The 19,269-nt window shown below is 40.5% G+C and overlaps 1 protein-coding gene across 3 annotated transcripts in view; it reads left to right on the forward strand.

Annotated features, from left to right (window-relative positions):
- Positions 1-19,134, forward strand: part of pdlim5b (PDZ and LIM domain 5b) — a 45,743-nt gene extending 26,609 nt beyond the window's left edge. For 2 of the 3 annotated variants that reach the window (XM_061799377.1, XM_061799376.1), the window contains exons 4-13: positions 1,056-1,086; positions 1,712-2,223; positions 7,729-7,877; positions 8,827-8,851; positions 10,724-10,887; positions 16,282-16,462; positions 16,737-16,917; positions 17,114-17,234; positions 17,345-17,460; positions 18,420-19,134. In XM_061799377.1, the coding sequence (XP_061655361.1) occupies positions 1,056-1,086; positions 1,712-2,223; positions 7,729-7,877; positions 8,827-8,851; positions 10,724-10,887; positions 16,282-16,462; positions 16,737-16,917; positions 17,114-17,234; positions 17,345-17,460; positions 18,420-18,509 (1,570 nt within the window). In that variant the 3' untranslated portion in view covers positions 18,510-19,134. Of the gene's footprint in view, positions 1-1,055; positions 1,087-1,711; positions 2,224-5,320; positions 5,341-7,728; positions 7,878-8,826; positions 8,852-10,723; positions 10,888-16,281; positions 16,463-16,736; positions 16,918-17,113; positions 17,235-17,344; positions 17,461-18,419 lie in introns of all 3 variants that reach the window. The other variant, XM_061799378.1, reaches the window with a different exon arrangement.
- The last annotated feature ends 135 nt before the right edge of the window (positions 19,135-19,269 follow it).

Genomic DNA, 19,269 nt, shown 5'->3' on the forward strand with positions numbered 1-19,269 from the left:
ACTATTATCCTTGACCTCTGATTTCAAAAGTAGTTATCCATTGATTTGTTGTGTACATCTAATAGTATGATGAGCTGATTTTTATGGTTTCACAGTCATAACAGCCCTCTGATGGAAACTGTAACTACAATGTGGCCCACGACAAAAATAAGTTTGACACCCCTGATTTAAAGAGTGACAATACATTATTACATAATGTAATATTTGCCCATTTCCATACACATGATCCATCTCCTCCCTTGCTAAAGTACAGTATGTCCATGCGGATACTTGATCCAGTTGGGTCCAAGCCGTCAAGTCAGAGAGACAGAAAACAGAGGAGGCTTGGTTGAGCAGATGTTCACGGGACCACCCCTACTTGTGTTTGTTCAGTGCGCTCTGAGAAAAGGCAGATAGGGCGTGAATCCAACCGGCCGCGCCACTCTGGGCCGCTGATGTCACATACACATCATCTTCCTAATGGAATGTGCCATTTGATCTTGACGCCCTTTGCTGTTTTCTTTGGCCCGGTGTGGTGTTGCTCTGTAAGCACGCTGGAAAATAAGCTTTGTCTTTATTAAATGCTAAGTGGAAACAGTAAGTGTAGGTGTGCACGCAAGTGACGTCAACATCTGGCCCGAGGGGGAGGCTCCCTAATAAGCCAGCGTCGTAACGGAAATGCATGAGACTGTTGACTGTTTTCCCAATATAGCAGCGTGGGAGGAGGACCTTACTGTAGCTACAAGGATGGCAAATAGCCTTGGTTAGTCACTTTGTTGCCATTTCCAGGTTCCAAAACATTGTTCATTTGGTCCTATGTGATTATACAAAACTAAGAGCAATTTTTAGTAATAATGTGGAATTTGACAGTGGTTTTGCCAAATAACCTTGGTATGTATTGTCATCACCCCCCCAAGACAAATGATGCTTCATGGGTGGCTGATCCGCAAAAAAAAAAAAAAAAAACAATCAGTACTGTATCTCAAATAAGAATTTTAATGACTATCAATGCATTTTGTCCTTTATATTTTGAGAGAAAAGTGCTTGTTTTCATGTGTTTTTGTTTGTCTTCACAGAGACTCAAGTGCTGCCAAAGGAGGGTCTCAGGTACGGTGTCAAATATTAGCTTAACTTCATCTTCATGCACTGTAAACATGTGCCCTTCTGAGTTAATGTCGGTGTGCTTCGCATGCTCAACTGACCGTGAGGAGCCACATTGTGTTGCATCACAAGCATGTCTTTTATTTAAAGGAGACATATTATGCATTTTTTCAGTTCGGTCGTTGCTTGAAAGTGGCTCTGGAACCTCACCCAGTGTCATCATGTCATGGGCGTAGGAACTCAGTGTGGAGGCAGTTGCGATGTAAATTAACCCCACTTTTACCTGGCTTGCTCACAGACACAGAAGTAGACTTTATTATTTATTTATTTTTTGCTCCCGGTGGGGCTTCGAGTTAGAAACTTTGTGCCAACCTATTTTTGAGGTTGACTGAGCCGAGTTATTGGACCAGACCTAGTGGACAGATAACAAACGATTTACTTGGTTATTTAATTTCACACTCGATGACAGGCACTCCAGAGACCCAACTTTTTGTATACAAGCATTAAAAAGTCCCTTTTCCATAATATGTGTCCTTTGAATATGATCACAGCTTTTGAGTTTCACATGCATTACAGCAGTTTTGTTGTGTGTTTGCGTTTACGGCATGCTGTGTGACCCACCTGGATGCAGGTTGAACCTCAAGAAATTATTAAGCCCGTCCCAATCACCCACACGGCTCCGAGCACCACATACACAAAGCCATCAAGCCAGGCGGGTCCTGCGTACAACAAGACAGCCCGGCCGTTTGGGGGCGACAGAGGCTCGCCGGCACCTTCCTCTGCCCCGGCCGCCCCCAAGGTGGCCTTCATCCCCTCCGAATCATCGGCTTTCACGCCAGCTCAACCTCTCTCTCAACCACCGCACCCTCCGTTCCCACTCAAGTCCACCCTCACCACCCCAGACTTGTTTCCAGCCCCCCAAGATAGTCCCGCTCGCTCCACCCTAAGCTCCCCGTCCTCCTCCTCGTCCAACTCGTCCTCTCCCGCCAGAGTGACGGCCCCTTCCTCCCACCCCTCTGTGCCGCAGCCGTCCGTCTATAACTCCCCCATCAATCTCTACTCCAACAACAACGCCTGCGAGGTGGCCATGGGGCAAAGGCGAGGCCTCCTGGAGAGCCAGGGGCTGTCGGAGCATTTCAATGGGTAGGTACCGTCAATCAGAGCCTCATTGTGTGTACCTGGTTGTGGTAGACAACAACATCCACAACAGTGTACTGCTGGGGCAAGGTACACACATACCAACAATCACGCCAAATTTGAGCATTTCCCTCCTTTGCAATCAAAGTCAGCAAAGGCCAGATTATCAGATGTCTCTAAAAGATTATCCTGAGCGATTATCCTTTGGTGTGGGGTATGTTATAAATGGTTTTTTTTTCGGAACAAATGTAAATGTTAAACACAATGTGAGAGGTCAACACCGCGTTGTGCCTCACAACAGACTCTACAATTGTGATGTGAAATGAAATGACAGCCAATCAGGTAGCTTGCTGAAGCTCGCACTATTGCCGGAAAGAAATAGAGAAGCAACTGATTGTGATGAGTTTTTGTATAATGTGTCTCACAAGTCATTCATTGCAATCAAAATGACTAAACGAACCGTTACCCTAGCTTCTTCTATTTCTTCTTCTATTACGACTAAGTACTCTTGTCTTCTTTGCATTGGATGCCCTGTGGCACCATGCCGCCTCTCACAGGTGACTCTTGGACATACATCGTTAATGTGGGTGGTGCTGTGTTAGTCATCTCCAGTACACCACACACAGCATTTTGTTTTCTTTTGCGTGTGGATCATAAAAATCAGTTCATATGTTAAAAATGGGTGTATGTGTACCCTGCTTAAGTGTGCTTTAGTTGGTGGTTTCAGTGACAGCTGTGGTTAAGAGGCCATATATTATGCTACCGGAGAAAATAAAACGTGCTACTCCGTTTTGTCTAGCGTCACGCTCTTATTCCCCCTTTTCCAAATCCATCAATCATCACCAGTGTTTTCACACAAGGCACAATGCACGTCTTGTTGAAGTATTCTGCAGGGTATTGGTCCTGGCAGTAGAACACAGTGTGGACTTCATGCTACCTCACCGCTGCTTCGGCGCTTGTTTTTTGATTGAGCACAATCTTGGCAACTAGGTTTATTTTAAGAGCATGCTGGAGCGACTGGACGCTGCTTCATCTGCAGTGGGTTTAATACTACCCTAATAAATTATGTCTATAAAGTATATGAAAAGACTTTTTCCCATAGTTCAGCTGGACTAAATGGACAAGCATATTGGGATAATACTCCAGCATATTGGGGTGATGTAGTAGAGATGACTTTTGTATGCAGGAAGTTTAGTCCATGCATTCAGTATTTTGTTTAATGGCCCATATCTCGCTGCTCTTAAGCAGGGTACACACATTTTTCACATCTTGACTGATTTTTTTTTTAAGTGTGAGAGACACTCCACATGGCGAGGAAACATCTGCAACTGTCTCCTTACAAAAAAAGCTATTTTATTACACTGTCATTGATTAATATGGTAACAACATACGCCGCCAGTACCAGTAGTCTACATTAAAGACCCCCCCCCAACCAGACAAAAAGCCTTTATTACTTCACAAAAGCAAACAGCTCTTTTTCAAAAGTCTTAGAGCCATGAGTGATGAAGTAAGGAAGCTATCCATTTTTAACAAAACAGCCCCACTTGAATGCGTCTAACCAAACTATTTTCACGTGTCGTTGTCTAAAAAAAACCCATCTAGACTTTGATTCTCGAGGCAACTCAATGCTGCATGGCTCCCGCAGAGTGAGGGAAGAGGAAGAAGTTTTACAAGACTTCTTAGGCAGTTGGGCGTTCAAGAGCATTAATAGATTAGTTCTCAAGCTATTTAAATCTGTTAATAATGCGTAAAAATAACACATGATGTTGGGACAGAATTATTATTATTTTTTTTTTTTGTGGAAAATCCGAAATTGACAGAAGGTCCAGTTGGCTCGACAGCGATGACATCTGCACCGAGAATCGAGGGCATAATTTGCTGATGGCTGATGTAAGGATTTAAGGTTGTTTGTCAGCTAGCGATAGTGTTAACCTTTTCAGACAGGCATTTGTAGCACTTGTGTGTTTGTTATATTTGAGAATAGATTTGCACATTTTACAAGTGACCAGTCTGATTTTTAGCTTAGTTTAGATTTTAGTATTTTCACACGCTTAAGAAACCGACGTAGTTTGCTGCACCAACCAACCACCTGTTGAATTCAGCGAGGTAAGAGAACACACCCCCACACCACAGGATAACTGCTCAGAATAATCTTTCAGAGACATCTGAGAATTATGCCTCTGCTGACTTTGATCAGATTATCGGTATGTGTGTTCCCTGCCTTAGTGGTTACATTTAGTGAAGGAGAGGTCTTAAATTTGGGAGCATTTATTGCAGTTTAGCATTTTTACTTCGTGTCAAGCAGATGTTAGCAGTGAAGAAAGAGCCCAATGATAGTACAAACATTTCAAAGTCTGGACCGGCGCCTCTGTTCTAATTTCAAGGATTTTGAAGTTCTTGGACCATCCTTTGTGGGGTGCACTCAATTGAGAGTATAGAACTGTCAAAAATGCTGATTTTGGTGGGTACCCAGGGGTTTGGAGATTGGCACTTATTAAAGACCTTACACTTTAGTCTACTTACTATACTGTATGTTACCCTCCTCCCAACAAATCCCGGTGTCTTTCAATTTAAAACAAGTGTTAAAAAGTGAACTGCAGATGAGATTGTTCTGACTTTGCCTTGAGAATAAAGCTCTTGAAATATAGAAATACATAGCAATAGGTTTGAGCCATTGAGCATGAGAATATCTAAACGCTAATACCAAGGTAGTCTGCGGAAAAGTCAGCGTCTACCCTTTTAGGTTCAAATATCAAATATAAAACCTCAGCTGTGTATTTTTTGGTGAGTGAGTTTTTTGTTTTTTTTGTCTGGTCTCCCATGACCACAGGTTTCAAGTGGGCAGGCACACTTTGAGGGTAAAAAAAAAATATATATATCAAAGCAAATATCTGTGCATATCCACATTGAAAGAACCAAGTTTGTTCCATCCATTCATCATTTTATTTATTTTAAGCTCACTGAGCATCTACTGCTGCATGTTTTGTTGTGGTTTTCCATGTTCACATTTTCTCAGAAGGGCCTTTTTCTTCCCCCAAATGTACTATCTGTGCTCTGACTTTTGCCGTCAGTACTTCCAATTCTGTCCTTTCTTTGCCCGCAGGTGGGAGGCGATTCAGACAAGTTAGTCCCGCGAATGATCATTTATCTCATACAGTAACTTACCACACCTTGCTGTGGTTTATGATTAACAGCAGCATGTTGCACTCTTTTTTGTGTGTGCCCGTACTTAGCAGCCTGCCCATGTATACGGACTGTACAAACTGATGTCGAAGTCTTAATATCTGTTTGATGAAATTCACAAGTGGTGGTATCACAAGACGGTCGGAAATCTTTCTTGTGATCACTGTTTGTTATTATCCTCAGATAAATGACCCCTGCCAGCTCTCCCAGTTAAAATAGATATTTGACTTCTCAAGCTGTTAACGCAAGTGAATGATTTTTAATAAACACATTTTGGGAGTCTCAGCATGCCTAAAAACTCACCAATTTTCACAAGGGCGTATACACAAACACGACGCCCCAAAACTCACTCAATAGGGATGCCAGAAAAGTTATAAAAAATCATTATAAAATTAGCCGTTGACACCAGTTTTACCGGTCGACATGAATTTGCCAAAATGAGCCCAAATCAGACGATTTGCCAGATTGGCGACGCTAAATTGCCCAGCCTTTTTGTCTATGTGGGCGCAGCGTGGCGTCACAGTTTAACTGTCATTTGGAGGATTTGGAAAAGGTTAGAAAAACATTTATTTGCCTTTAACCAGTCGATACAAAATTGGGTGAACATTGTCTATCAAAACAAGGCGCACAAAAGAGTCTTAGTGATCCATGCCTGAAATTGAACATGAACCAGCCATCTTGAGCAAATTCCAAGGCTTGTATTTTGGTGAACAAATAGGGAATTCTTCCAGTTGAGCTCCAGTAGGAAGAGGTTATCTTAGACAGATGTCTAACGCTAAATTAGTGAAGATTTTTGTTTTTGCCAGCTAATGTCGACGGAGAATGTCGTAAAACTTTGATCACCATTCAAGGATTCTTGTAAAGCTGGTAAAGATTATCCCCCGACATCAATCTCACGGAGTGATGCAAAACTGGGTGGAAATATCTGATGCTTGAAATTGAACAGAAAATCGGACATTTTGGGCCAGTTTCATTTACAAACTCCATCCATCCATCCATTTTCAACACCACTTATCCTGGTTAGGGCCGCGGGACGCTGGAGCCTATCCCAGCTGACTTCGGGCGAAAGGCTGACTACACCCTGAACTGGTCGCCAGTCAGTCGCAGGGCACATATAGACACGGACAACCATTCACACTCACATTCACACCGTCACTGAGTGGGAACTGAACCCACGCTGCCTGCACCAAAGTCAGGCGAGTGTACCACTACACCATCAGTGACTCAATTTCATGTACAAACTCCTACGAGGGAATTCCTCCAAATGAGCCCGAGTTAGAAGCAGGTGTCCTCGAACAGATGGGCAACACTTGAGTTGGAAGTTTTTTTTGGCATCTGAGCATTTGGAGGATTTGCCATGAAAACCATCGTGCATGGTTCCCCCCATCGCCACTTGCAGCTTTGATATATACTGGTCATTACCGTTCAGCCGGGCGAGGGGACATGCACACTACTTGCTCCATCTGTTTCTCTTAGTGTTGTGTTTATTCAGGGCCTACCCAAGCACTGCTTCTGTTAAGAGCAGCCAGACGTGTCGTAGCTTTAGTTCATCTGGCGCAGACGTGATATTTTTAACAGACTGCGTGCATGTAAACACTTAACAAATGCTTCAAGAAGCTACCATGCATTTTTGGGGGGGCATTTGGGAGAAATTGCCTGGAGAAAACCCACACAAGCAGAGGGATAGCATCATGCAAACAAAAAGAGGTTCGAACCAAGATTCAAAACAAAGAACCTCTCGCTTATTGAAATTCAATAAAAAAATATCGAGGCTTATTATATTTTTTAGCCAGTTCTTGTCTTGCATCTCATGACATAGTGCAGGTGTGCACTTTGCTTATGGAGTGAATGGTGGCACACATCTGCGATTGGCTGGCGACCGGTTCAGGATGTACCCTGCCTCCTGCCCAAAGATAGCTGAGACTAGCGACCCTAGTGAGGATACGCGGTAAAAGTAGATGGATTGATGGATAGGTGGCACACATTATGAAGCACATTATCGCCATCTTGTGGCGGGATACTGTCTGTCCCTTTTTCTTTCTTTTTTTAAATGCAGGGTGTCTGCAGATCTCAATCATAAAAAAAAGTATTACATTTAATTTTACAGAACTTAACTAGGCCATATTTAGTAAAGGAGAGGTCTTGGATTTGGATTCAAACCTGCAGATACCCTGTAAATGGAATTCCATTTCACTGGTGTTAATAAATAGCTATGCGCGTGTATATAGCGTAATTAGTAGTGTGAACACCTATTGCAGCATGTTTACTTTGTCAAGTAAATGTTAAAATAGCCAGCTGCGCTAATGCAAAATTGTAATTCATGCACAGGAAAGCGTCAGACTTGAACCATGCGTCTGCACTGAGCGAAGCCAGCAAGAAGCGACTGATTGAGGACACGGAAGACTGGCACCCAAGGACAGGAACCTCCCAGTCCCGCTCCTTCCGAATCCTGGCCCAGCTCACTGGCACTGAAAATGGTGAGTGGATGCCTCATCACAATCGGATCGCTGACATTTTCTTTTGGTTGTCTCTTTTTAAGGTTGGATTTACACAGCAGGTCCAGGTACCCCATTTAGATTTAATGTGTATATCCATTTTTCTCACACATCCCATACATTGATGGAACGCAAGTGTCCACACCCGTCAGCGACAACCCTGAAGTAATCAACTATGCATTAATAGTACAAATATTAAACGTTACGTAGTGTTGAATTGACCTGGGCTGACTCCCCCCATTGATTTAAACTAAGGTAACCGCCATATTACTCCATTATTTAATGACGGACACACCTCTAATGTAGCATAGCATATTTACACTACATCTAATGTTTTATACACCTCCCAATGTGTCATATTTAGACCATATTTAATATTTGGTGTCAACATATTTGCATCATATCGTTAGCCTAACTGCATAATTGCCTCAGTATATTTTGAACATTTTAAGACACAATAAGTACCATATCATTATTGACATTATGTGACATGATTATGACATAATTTTGAAAAGTATTTGTCGCCAATTGATGTATTTCCATGACGTCACACTGGCGTATCCAACCTGGGCATCTATGCTGCACTCACATTGGGAGCTTGCCAATACAAATTGCTTTTTATTTACGCTGATTATCTAGATATTTGATTCTCATCTGAAGAGATCCAATTCCCTGCCTTTCATTTCCTCTTTATGCTGCCATAACACACGTTGTGAAACTTGAAAGAAAAAGAAAAAAAGTCTGAATTGTGTCACTTAAATCATGCAGTGTAAATCCAGCCTTACGTGTGACAAGGATTTGGACCCCGGACGCATATTCGGAGGTTCTCTGCAGCTGGATTGAACCAAGAGTCCCCTCAGAATTTAGTAGTAATAAATGTAGATGTAATATTCAGTAAAAAATGACATTTATTGGTGTTTTCTTTTTGCAGAGGAAGCGCCAGATAATGGAAAGAAGTAAGTGTCCGTGTATCTTTTTATCCTCGTATTCCTAACTCACGGTCCTTCTCAGTGCATCTTGTCTAAATTAATTTAGTTTTGGAGAAATCCCTCTGGAAGTATTGTCTTTCATTGTTTAATAGGAACGTTCCCTGTAGCTGACTGCCAAAGCCATCAATATGTCAGTCACTGAAAATGTAATTAAGTGGAATTGCCAAAATCGGCACAGATCATTTGTTTTCATATCCAATACCAACAATACAGGCAAGAGTCACTCTGATGACATAATCATGTCCTAGCCCTGCCTCGCCTCCTCTTTAGTTTCACTCTTTTCACTTGCCAATCATTCTCCTCTCTTGTCTTGTCTTGTCTCTTATTTCTGCGTGGTGGATGAATGAATCAGGGCCAACAAGTTGGACCCAGAAGTTGTAGAACACAAGTACAACAAGCTCAGGGATTGGCATCACGGCGTCTCCGCAAAAGTGCTAAACGTGTAGCCAGCCGACATTTGGAATGATTTATTTTCATCCATCCATCCATTTTCTGAGCCGCTTCTCCTCACTAGGGTCGCGGGCGTGCTGGAGCCTATCCCAGCTGTCATCGGGCAGGAGGCAGGGTACACCCTGAACTGGTTGTGATTTATTTTCATATGTATAATATTGCATACAAACGTGATACAATTGATAAATGTTATTGTCAAACATCCAATTTGACCCAATTATTATTATGCATGAGAAATGCATCTTTACAGTCTATTTTGGTCTCTATTTGTATGTCTCGGTAGCATGTTAAGCATCTATTTTTTATGTGAGCCACCCCCCGTTCACACATTGTGTAACCTCCTGCTTAATTTTCCTGGAGCCTGTTGTTTTCTCTGCTCTATCTTCTGCACTAACCACTGCAGTATTCATCTGTCAATTCTTGATGAATTCATCTCAATAAACACATTTATTCTTTCCTGTTGCCCTGGCTTCATCTTTTATTCCCTCTGGATTACTATATGACTTTTATTTCTTTTACATGATGTAGCGTAAGACATTTTTATGTCTAGTAAGATGCCATTTCCAATATGACATGATGTATCGTAAGGCATAATTCTTATTGACATGGTTTTTCATAAAACATTTTTGACATTATGTATAGTTCAATCAATTTTAAATGGGATTTATAGTAATACTTAATTTTTAACATGACATGACACATAAGAGGTTTTTAATAGGACAATTTATAGTAAGACATCATTCCCATTCTGACTGACATGGCATTATATAGTAAGATTTTTTTCAATAACATAGTGTATAATAAGAGATCACTATTAATAAGACGTATAGTATGTATAAGATAAAATTTTTTCAAGACATGATGTATAGTATAACTTGATTTTTAATGAGATTATGTTGAGTAAAGTGTCACTTTCAGACATGATTTTGAGATTATGTATAGTGTGACATATTTTTAAAGACACAATTTATGCATTTTTTTTCTTGGCATAATCTATTGTATGACAATTTTTATAAGACTGTACAGTGGATATTAAAAATGTACACACTCCTGCTCAAATGCCAGGGTTTTGTAATTGGAAAAAAATTATCTTGGTCTAATTTTTTTTTATAACTTTTTCCACCATTAATGGGACCCATAATCTCAATTGTATTAAAAAAAAATTATTTTTCAGACAAAAGATTTTTTTGGTTTAAAATCCCCCAAACCCGTGAGGAAATGATTACACCTGCACGTCTCAAAGAAAGAATTGACAGCAGTTTTTACCAAGATGTCACCAAAAAAAAAATATATATATATTTTTTAAGGGAAAAGTTTTCGACCGAGCTGAACCTTGAATGTGTCAGAATGTACAATATGATTTATTCTGAATGTTTGTTTATTCCCTAGTGATAACATGGATAAAACCGTGGCCAGTGTGCACTGCTTGCCTGCAGCCAAAATATACTCCAAAGCTACACCTCCGAGGAACGGCAACAGCGTGGCTGCTCCTCCCGCTTTCAAGAGCCCCGCGGCTCAGAACAAGCCCTCCCACCAGCTCGGGGGTCCGTCAGGTACCGCATACCAGTCTTTTCCAACCTTTATTGAGCCAAAGCACATATTTTAGATAGAAAGATCTCATTGCACACCACCAAACAAAAATATCACAATGTATGTACAGTTAGAATTTTCATTTATCGCCAGCGGGACTTCCACAGTGAACGTTTATGCTCGAATGTACTTTATTTGAAATCCGGGCCTGCTTAGTTGAACAGAAAGGTATTATTCTGTTGTATGCATGGCAATAGCGAAAGATGATTTAATTGTTCTTCCAGTCACTATATGTCTCTGGCATAGATAGAAGAACAAAGACACATTATTTGTAGGAAATAAACATTTTCTGACCAATTAGGTGAAATTGGATCTTTTCCCACTGGGAATCATTGCTCTATAACCAGATATTCTCAAAGTATCGTATGAGTACTACTTGCGGTACATGGGGTCTCTCTAGTGGCATGTGAGAATTCACTGATTTGAATACAAATAAAGTTATATTTCTTGCGTGACCATGATCCTAACTCAAAAGATTTGTATCACAAATCATCTTTCCCTGTACAAAAAAATAATTTTGTATTGTGATTTTTTTAAAGAAAAATAGCACTCTATAATAGTGTACTTTATAAAAACATACAGTAATGACATAATTGAATCAAATGTAAAGAATTTCAACATTTTCTGCCATATTTTTTCCATTAATTCAATGGACATTGTGCTGGTCATTCTGGTGTGTGAACCTTGGCCACCCGGGGGCAGTATAATACAGAGATACAGATATACATGGAGCAGCCGCAATGATATTGGTTGCTCTTCGCAGAGGATAAAGAAAGTATGCCTGTGGCCATTGTTGAATTGAACTATGTGAAAATATTGTGAAATTGAAACTGTCAACCTTTGTTCCTCCACCGTTTGCATTCAAATATCCATTGCTTAAAGCGTTATGATACCGCGGGTATGGATGCTATCCGTTATCCCATCAATGGTGTTTTCCATTATGCATTAACATTAATCTAGCAGACTAACGCAAAATTATGCGGTTGTTTTAAATGCATAACATGTAATTCTCTTTGTTTTCATGTTTAGTTTGACATTAAAGAAGAATTGTTCACTATCTGCCAAACTGCTGCTTGTTGTGAAGTGAGTTGAGTTGAGCTCACTGCTCCTTGTGAGGATAAGCGGTACAGAAAATGGATAGATGGATAGATACAGTATACAGTACACAAGTATATACAGTAAATGAACAAGTCATGTAAATAGACACATTGCTCCATCTTGTCATCGGATCGGTGATCGGTTATCGTTTTTTTAAACTTGCTGATCGGCCTCAAAAATCCTGATCGTGTAAAGCAATCAAAAAATACAAGTATTCTTTTTATAAAACCTCATGTAAAAAAGTTTGCGAACCTCTGCTCTAGACAAAACCAAGTGTAGTTAGTGCTTCTTTCCCACAGAGGATGCTGTCGTACTTCCAATCCGCTTCGCCACAACATTCCCAGCTGGTTTAATTCCCTGCACTAAGACTTTTCAAGATTACGGGCTCTATAAAAACTCAGAGGTTTCCCCTTAATGAGCTCAGATTATTGGCTTTCCTCCAGATCCCTTTTAGTTAAATACACTGTGAAATTAAGAGCGCTGTTGTTTATTTAGGCCGCACACTCTCACCAGACCTCGGCGGGGGTCCACTACTTGCTGAAAAGCATCAGTCAGCAGCATGAAGTGAGCAACATGCTTCCATAGAGAGAGCTCTTGTGGAGTGGCTGCTGAAAGGTACCTGAGGGAGGCCACAGTCGATGACTCTGTTTGCCTCACTTTGCCAGCTTAACACGTACTTGACTTTATGTCAGCATGCACGTCCAATATGACTCACTAAGTGTAATGTAATCCATGCCTCTGAAGTCTTGTTTGTATTACTCATTAACTTGCTTTTTAGGAGTGTGCTATTAAGATGAATATTTATGACCTCTGCCAGGAAGGTTTTATTTACAATTTATTTGTTACAAAACCAATTTTGTGATGGAAATCAAAACTATTAGGTTGAATGTTTAGAGTGTGAGTTAGTTTTGAGGCAATTTCTCAATTTTATAATTGTTTTTTTGGTTCTATATTTTTTGCTTTGACCTGCAAGCAAAAATTTGAGATACGAGCGGTGTATGGCGGCAGTGAACTCAACTCACTTCACAACAAGCAGCAGTTTGGCAGATGGTGAACAATTCTTCTCCGAGGCTTTGAGCTGTTTACTGCCTCTCCCAGTTGACGCTGACTGTCAAACTAAACATTAAAACAAAGATAATTATATTCTATATTTAAAACAACCACAAACATTTGCCTATAAATCCGCTCGCATAATGCTAACACATAATGGGAAATGCCATCGATGGGCTAGCGCAAATAGCATCTATGTGGCAGTGTTGTAACATTTCAAGCAATGGATATTTGAACAAAAACAGTGTATCCACTTGTGTAGACAGGCAATATACAGTAAGAGTACTCGCAGTCACAGACATATACTGTATTCATTATCCTTTGCGAAAAATGGCTAATATTACTACAGATTGAGTCACTCAATACACACTCTTCTTCGTTTGTCTGCATGACTGTATGATACTGCCGCCCAGTTAATCATGATGCACCAACTGTCTAGTTCTTTACATTCTATTCGAATATCTTATAAGTATATGATTTTAAAAAGTACAATTGTACAGAAGGCTATTTTCCTTATCAAAAAACCTCTTACAAAAACTTTTTTTTGGGGGGGGGGGGGGGGGCTGCAACGTATTCATGGTATTTCTATTTATTTCAATTGAAATTTCATTTCAATTCAACTGCCACCGATGACTCATAAAACGCATGGTGTGGCGACTTGTGTCTGGCACCGTCGCTACACACATCCTACCCCCAGGGGGCGCATCTCTGAGGGGCTGCAATTTGGTCCTGATGCAAATTAGGATTTGTTTGGCCTTGGTTAAAGTCTTTCTTTTTCAATATTTTTCTTAGTGTTTTCCTTCGAGGGAATAAAACATAACTCTTAAAGACAAAATTCAGGCATATGCATACAGTGTATATCATTGAGTTTGTAGAATTGGTTGCTGATCCCCGTCAAGATTGTTTGGCCTTGGCAGAGGTCTTATTCACTCTTTAGAAAATGTGATGAAGTAGTTGCAGATGAGTTGCAGAATAGAATGTATGGCTAATGCCAGATACTGAAACTTCAAACATGCTTTGGAATCCGTCTAATAATCCTTTCATAAAAAAATGGAGCTGTAATCAAACAGATACTTTTGAGCAGAGCAGAGAAAGACGCAACTCCCGCTGTGATTCGGTTTTGTTGTTGTCTCACGCTGACTTCTCGCCGCTTATCTCGCTCACGCAGCCTGACTGCAATGACACCATTGCTTTATTGCCCCCCAACGAACCCACCCTCGATCCCTGTGCTCTTTACTCTCTCAGCCGAGCAACTTTGTCATAGATAAGAGCCCTCGGTGAAACAAATTTCCCCCCAGCGGCGCACATTTGGCATGGCGATGCTATTCAAAGTAGCCGTGACACTTTTATCTGACTGAAGCTTCAATTGTGATACACTTTGAAGATATGTTAGCGTACAGAGTGTGATAGTCATCTCCAAATTGGATTGAAGCAGCTCACTTACATATATTTCATATGACTTTAAAGCCAAATACATCTTTAGCCAAATAGCAAGTCATTTTTAGCTGTCACAATACCAATTTAAAAAAAAAAATACAATTCTTTATACCAGTGTAGATTCTCAATCATCCAAGTCATGGTTATCCGCAAAGGTTAAACTGAAGCAACTGAAAACCTGTTGTGTGTTGAAATTATGATTTTTCTTATTTTCCAAAAGCGTTCAAATATGATATAGGCAACTATGCTATTAGGCAAACGATATGTCAACAGTTTAAGCGTCATTATGATGGTATGCTGGTTTGTAATCAGGAGATTGGCGTCTTTGTCGTAACTTTGATGGTTTATATTATCAGTGGACCAGTCGTGACACCTCACATGTTGGGTTTGTACTCGCTTTTACTTTTAAGAGTTGTTTTTGCTCCACACTAAAATAATCCGACTTTGCGCCGTGTGTACAGTGAACTCCGCCTACTAGCAATTTGCTATTCACAATTACATCTATTCAAATTTTTTTGTGTGGAACCTAACTTCAGCTTCACTTTTTTTTTTTTTTTTTTTTGCTTCTTCTGTAGTGCCCTAAAATGCCACAAGATCACACCAAAACCCTGGCTAAATAGGAAAGTAGTAATTAGTGTCAAGGAAGTATATTCAAGTCATACATCTCGACAGAGAGACAAGATTTTCATGTTGGGGGCGGAACTAAGTTCAGCCTGGGTTGTTAGTGGAAGTTACGGAGTGTCTCTACTGCGTGTGCATGTTCATGTGCACTTCTGGTGCATTTTTTAAAATATAAAACAACTCATCTGTATCTATCTATAAAAGATATTGGGATCATAGTTTGTGGTATATTTACAGTATAAAATAATATGAGCAATTTTTTTTTTTCCAAGTGTGTCCTCAATTACCCTAGTTTTTGCACTATTTGCGGCAGGGCTCGGTCCCTATCCCCTATGAATAGTGGGGGTTCACTATACATTTAATAGTTAAGTACATATTGTATATCATAAACAAAAGTATTGGGACACATCCCCATCCTGCCAACAGGGATTGTATTGTTTCTGTGGGATTTTCTTTTGTCCCAAAACCCCTGATGGAATAATGAACTGATTATGATATGATGTGTCTCAATACGGGACATCGTCACTGTCAATTTTGGTGCCTTTTTAGCCAAAACACAACAAAATGTTGTCGCATTTAGGATAGAAAGTGCTTCTTTTTTTATTCACTGAATCATTACACCCTCCCTACCCCGGAAGGAAGCGTAGGAAATGCTTGTTATTTGACTTCTCAAACGTTTGCTCATAATACTCCTTGTCAGTGGTGGGTCTCGTCACATTTCCCGCTAGCTCTTTTTGCGAGGGCAGAAAAACACCCACCTCCATCCTGGAAATGTTTTTGCTCAAGGAAAGAGGAGAGGGAACACAGTGCATCCCTTGCATCTGTTGTGAACCGAGAGCTGGGACGTTATTTTCACAGGTGTTCGCACTGACTGCGGGAATGTGTTTTTTAGCCTCAATGGGGGAAAAAATGGATCTCCTTTCTTTGGAGGGTGGTGTTGCTCTGCGAGGTTCAGATGTCTCATGCATCATGCAAGGGAGGACAGGACATTGTCAAATAATTCACTTTCATCCTCTGACAACGCAAACTTAACTCCTAACCACCTCAACCATAACCACACCTCGACCTTTAACCCTAAAGACGAGGATGAAGGAGGTGGATTAAATCACCAGCTTCTTTCTAATATTCACCTATCCCCCATCTTGTTTTAGGCTTACCCAAAAGTGGTGCAGCCCCTTCTTTCGGAAAGGTTACCAACCTGCCTCTCAAAGGGCCAGACCGGCCCATCCCGCAGCCGCATCCCCAGGACCTCGACTCAGTGGTGCAGAGAGCCGAGCACATCCCTGCCGGAACCCGCACCCCTATGTGCAACAAGTGCAATAACGTGATCAGGTATTCACGGACATGTGTCCATTGGAACACATTGTGTCAGAAAAGTGACTGGTGTCAAAAAGATGTACAGTAGTCCCTTGTTTAGTCGAAAATCAGTGAAGTCGTGACCATAAATATATTTGATCATTTATCTAAATTTGAAAGCTTTATGCAAAATACCTATACAAAATATGCATGTGAGACGCATGTGTTACTTTATTCCTGTTGGGGTCGCTTTTGCCTGAGACACCTCGTATACATTGTTGGGGTTAACGTTCTGCGGTTTCCCGAACAGGGGGCCCTTCCTCGTGGCCATGGGCATGTCCTGGCACCCTGAGGAATTCAACTGTGCGCACTGCCACTCCTCCCTGACGGATCGCGGATTTGTGGAGGAAAAGGGCCAGGTTTACTGCGAGCACTGCTACGAGCAGTTCTTCGCTCCTACCTGTGCCCTCTGCCAGCAGAAGATCCTGGGGGTGAGCTGCTCGATTGTATTGTTTCTGTGGGAAACAGCTAATAGGAAAGTAGTAATTGGTGTCAGTTGAGGTGATACATCTCAAATGACATCCAATACAAGAGCAGTGTCAAAGAGTTAGCCTTTACAAAGATAATGATTTCCTTATTAATCATTTAATGCCATCTTTCTAACATTTCCTCTATCTTGGTTCACAGGAGATCATGAATGCCTTGAAGCAGACCTGGCACGTCTCCTGTTTTGTCTGCTCGGCCTGTCAGCAGCCAATCCGAGGCAACATGTTCCACATGGAGGACGGACAGCCATACTGTGAAATGGGTACATCATAGGCCACCAATACATATTATGACATGTTGTGTGTGTTTAAATGTTTTTTTTTGTTTTTTTGTTTGTTTTTTTTACACGAATTTCACAATTTTTTTCTGCAGACTACTACAAACTGTTTGGCACAAACTGCCACGGCTGCGACTTCCCTATCGAGGCGGGAGACAAGTTCTTGGAGGCTTTAGGATTCACCTGGCATGACACCTGCTTTGTGTGTGCGGTAGGTGCCGCACAGTTTGGAATTCCCCATCAGCTGTACCCTCGCTTTTATGTCCCCATTTCCACCAAGCAAAAGCAGTTTCCATCTCAAATATTGTACTGTATATGACTCCATATTTGACACCACGGTCACTTTATAAATTGTTCTTTAGCAACAGATTTTTTTTCTTCTCACAATAGTATTGAAGAATAATATACAGAAGCTATGCCGTTAATCCTTCCATCCTGCCCAAAAAAAACCAACAAAACATTTTGTGATGTGTTTTTTTTTTTTATAAGGAACATAGCAATATGGAGATCTGGAGATCCCGAATAGCAAATATGTAGTCATACAAATATTGAATTTTCCAGGATTTCATTACTTCAGTCATACATGACACGGTGCGGCTTACATATACTTCCTTATGTTTCTCTTATCTCTATTCTCATTCATGCCATAGATGGGCTAACCTCCCTCCTTTTTGCACTTCTGTGGCGTTTTTGTACTTTGAGTGGCAATGCGTGTATTTAATTTTGAACACAGCCACATCTCCAGTTCTAAGAGGGTGTGCACACTTGTGCAATGACATTTGACATCTCAGGGGTCACAAAAAATGGGATTTCATTTGTTTGTTATTTCCCCTCTAAAAAAAAATAATCAAATGAGTTTTACAGGTTATATGTTACATTCACGATGGAAAGTATTTTGAGATAAATATGTGGTTCGTATTTACTTATTTTATATCACAGAACCTGGCATTTGAACAGGGGTGTGGAGACTTTTTATATCCACTGTATTTGTATACACACAACCAAAAAGTCAACTTTCCGAATATACATCCATCGCTTGGTGGAAACACGTCCAACGCAGTCCCACTCACAGATCTTAAGATGACGAAACTAACCGCTACTAATACTAACACCAATATATGAGACTTTTAACAACACAGGTGTCGTGTGTACGTGTGGCTCTCTCCTCAGGTGTGCACTGCCAACCTGGAGGGTCAACCCTTCTTCTCCAAGAAGGACAAGCCCTTGTGCAAGAAACATGCCCACACTGTCAACATCTGACCCTCCCCTTTAACATTTTCCAACAATATCTATATTCATATGACAGTCAACTGCTGCATATTTGAAGTTACCTAACATGTATGTGTATACTGGTAATAGTGGGTCCATTGTTTTTCTCTTTTCCATTTTCTTGCAGTGTAATAGGTGCATTTTAGGAGTCTGCCAGCCTTTTCATATGGTTCTTTGTTTAAGTTTAACATTGGGGGACATTTCGGGTTCCCACAAAACAGGTTATGATGGTGTGATGGTGTGTCCAGCCTCTCAGGGGTCACAAAAAATGGGATTTCTATTCTATTATGCAGTATATGAACAATACAGTATACATAATAACTGTATGCACAACTGGTATTAGACTAAACATGCAAGCATCATTTATTTCGAATAAAATACCTGATGATTGTTTTTTTTTTTTAGTATTTTATAATATATTTTTTCCATTTTAAATGTTATTTAATCAAGTAGTGAATTGTATTGCCCATTTCTTCATTAGAATGATACCTATACCATATTTACATATGGCTTTGTTCTAAATGATGACTAATTTGTCCCAGAATCATTTGTTGTATTAACATAAAACAATTCTAATATATTCATCCCGAGGAATAAAACCAGTTTTATGTAATAATGTGTTGTTGTTTTTTTTTTTCCACATCTGGTTCTGTGTAGCAAAAGAAACCAAAATGATAACCCGGTAAATGCAAGGGTCACATCGTGCTCTGCGTTATATTCACAATTTATATCATCAGCACGTAGAGAAGAG

This window comes from Phyllopteryx taeniolatus, chromosome 15 (assembly GCF_024500385.1).
Source record: "Phyllopteryx taeniolatus isolate TA_2022b chromosome 15, UOR_Ptae_1.2, whole genome shotgun sequence".
In the NCBI taxonomy this organism is placed as follows: domain Eukaryota; kingdom Metazoa; phylum Chordata; class Actinopteri; order Syngnathiformes; family Syngnathidae; genus Phyllopteryx; species Phyllopteryx taeniolatus.